The sequence below is a fragment of the Amaranthus tricolor genome, chromosome 4 (assembly GCF_026212465.1).
Source record: "Amaranthus tricolor cultivar Red isolate AtriRed21 chromosome 4, ASM2621246v1, whole genome shotgun sequence".
NCBI classification, from domain to species: domain Eukaryota; kingdom Viridiplantae; phylum Streptophyta; class Magnoliopsida; order Caryophyllales; family Amaranthaceae; genus Amaranthus; species Amaranthus tricolor.
Genome location: NC_080050.1, coordinates 22,159,220 through 22,161,614, shown reverse-complemented (window position 1 = coordinate 22,161,614; position 2,395 = coordinate 22,159,220). Strand labels below are relative to the sequence as shown.

Below are 2,395 nucleotides of genomic sequence, written 5' to 3'. Positions count from 1 at the left end.
TTTTAAAGGTTTGGATCTTAATTTTTGAGACCCATCGGATCCGGATTCGGGTCTGGATTCAAAAAAATTTGACGGGTCCGGGTCCGGGTCCGGGTCCTAAGGTGAAGACCCAGACCCGGACCCGGACCCTAAACTTTTAAATTTTATATTGAACTTATGATTTCTTAATTCTAATATTATGAAAAAAATCATTTTAAAATTGATGCAAAATAATTCTTGGAACAAAATATTAGCATGAATGAATATTACTTCTTCTATCACTAAAGTAAGTAAGCTTCATTGACTATTTGTTTTTTTTATTTACTTGATAATTGTTCTGAATTCTAAGTATTTTTTTGATTGTGATACAAAAATACAAAAAGACGTTTAATTTTGACAAATCAAAGAGGCTTTGTATAAGACCCATTAAGAACCCTAGACCCGCCAGATCCGTAGGGTCCGGGTCCAGATCTGAAAATTTTGGACCCTTAGAGTCCGGATCCGAGTCTGAATCAAAAAAAAATAAAAGGGTCCGGGTCCGGGTCCGGGTCTGGCCAGACCCGCCCCATGACCATCCCTAGCTACAATGTTCATAACTTTATAAATTTTGTACATTACTATTCAACTTACGAGATGACGAGATCACTCAACATAAACATTAATTTTGAATTGAAGAGAGTTTATAAAATATTTTTTTTCTAAAAAAAAACCTATAAAATCTTGTCGTTCAAGTAAATAAAATTACTTGAGGAAGTTATTGACGTTGACGGGTGATTTAGATATGAAATCCCTACTTTCATAATTAGGAATATTACCTTCCAAAATTATCATTACTAATTGATGAAAAATTTAGCAATATATTATGTCCTTTCCCTATTTATTTAATAATAAAACCCATGAAATCTCTTAAACCAAGAAATTTATAACATTTAATTCAACACAAGTTGTTCATTGAACAAACAAAAAAGCGAAAAATGTCAGAAAGGAAATCAGGGAAAAGGAAGATCGAAATAAAGGCAATCGAAAACAAAACAAGCAAACAAGTAACGTTTTCAAAGCGTAGAAATGGTTTCTTCAAAAAGGCAAGTGAATTATGTTCCTTATGTGGTTCTCAACTTGCTATCATTACTTTTTCCGGCGCCGGTAAACTCTTCTCTTTTGGTCATCCCAGTGTTCATACTGTTATTGATCGTTACATTCATTTTTCCAACCTTAAAATCGCCGAAAATGATAACAAATCTTCTGTTGACAAGCTTTCTCAAGAGTATAAGGAGCTTCTTCGCAAAATCGAGTCAGAAAAGAAGATGATTAAAGACTTTGGTTCATCAAATAATAATAATAATAATAATAATAATAATAATAATAATAATAATTTAGGGTTTTGGTGGGATAAGGAAATTGATGATTTAGAGGTTTGTGAGCTTGAAGAATTTAAGGTTGCATTACAGGCTTTAAGAGGTGAAGTGGGTTCAAGGATTGATGAGATGAATGGTTGTTGGACGAGTCTTATGTCGAGGGATAATAATGGAAATTTGCAAAGAGATGAAAAGATAATTATGCATCCGGGTTTTCCTATCAATTCTTCTTTGTTTGGACAGGCTTCTCATGGGGATTGTTCTGCTAATTTATAAATTTGATTGATGGAAATAAAATTGTTTGATCAGAGTATGGTATTTCGTCTTTCCATTCCAGGTATGGTGTCGATGCTATTGCTGGATATGAAATAATCAAATAATCTTGGAAACTTGGATTGGAAAGAATGATCAAAATTTCATATTCAGAAAATGAATGATTGTATATGTTTAATTTTTAATTGGGAAAATTGTTAAAAATAAAATAAATTTGTTTAATCCGCAGAAAATAAAATCAATTATTATTTGTTTTTAAATAAATCAACATATTCAGTATAATTGTGAAAAAATAGCTCAATTATTGTTTATTCATAATTCTTGATTTACAAAAAAACTTTGAGAATGAGTATAAACAAAAGGTGAGTTTATTTTTAACAAATTTATCTAATAAGTAAATTTATTTAAAAATAAATAATACATGAGTTTATTTTCAGCGAATTAAATAAACGTCAGTCTATTATTGACAATTTTTCCTTTTTATTTTTCCTTATTTTTTCTTTATTGCAAAACTAAAAAAAACTACTCCACTTTTTAATAAAAAAAATAGGGTAAGCAGAATCTTATACTCCCTTCGTTCCTTAATGAAATTCTTATTTGCTATTTTTGGGTGTTTCATTTGTTGTTTCCATAAAGAATATTTTTATTTATATCACAAATTTTGGACAAAAATAATCTCATTCATCCTCATTTTAATATCTTAATAATACATATGGTTCTCACATATCTTCCACTAACTTCATTTTTATTAGAAATATAATGCAAATACAAATTACAATTACAACAAA

At 29.6% G+C, this 2,395-nt stretch overlaps 1 protein-coding gene across 1 annotated transcript; it reads left to right on the top strand.

Annotated features, from left to right (window-relative positions):
• The first annotated feature begins 510 nt into the window (after positions 1-510).
• On the top strand, positions 511-1,811 carry LOC130811512 (agamous-like MADS-box protein AGL62). The gene has a single exon (XM_057677836.1). It carries the CDS (start codon positions 954-956, stop codon positions 1,608-1,610), a length of 657 nt encoding a protein of 218 aa, XP_057533819.1. The 5' UTR covers positions 511-953; the 3' UTR covers positions 1,611-1,811.
• The last annotated feature ends 584 nt before the right edge of the window (positions 1,812-2,395 follow it).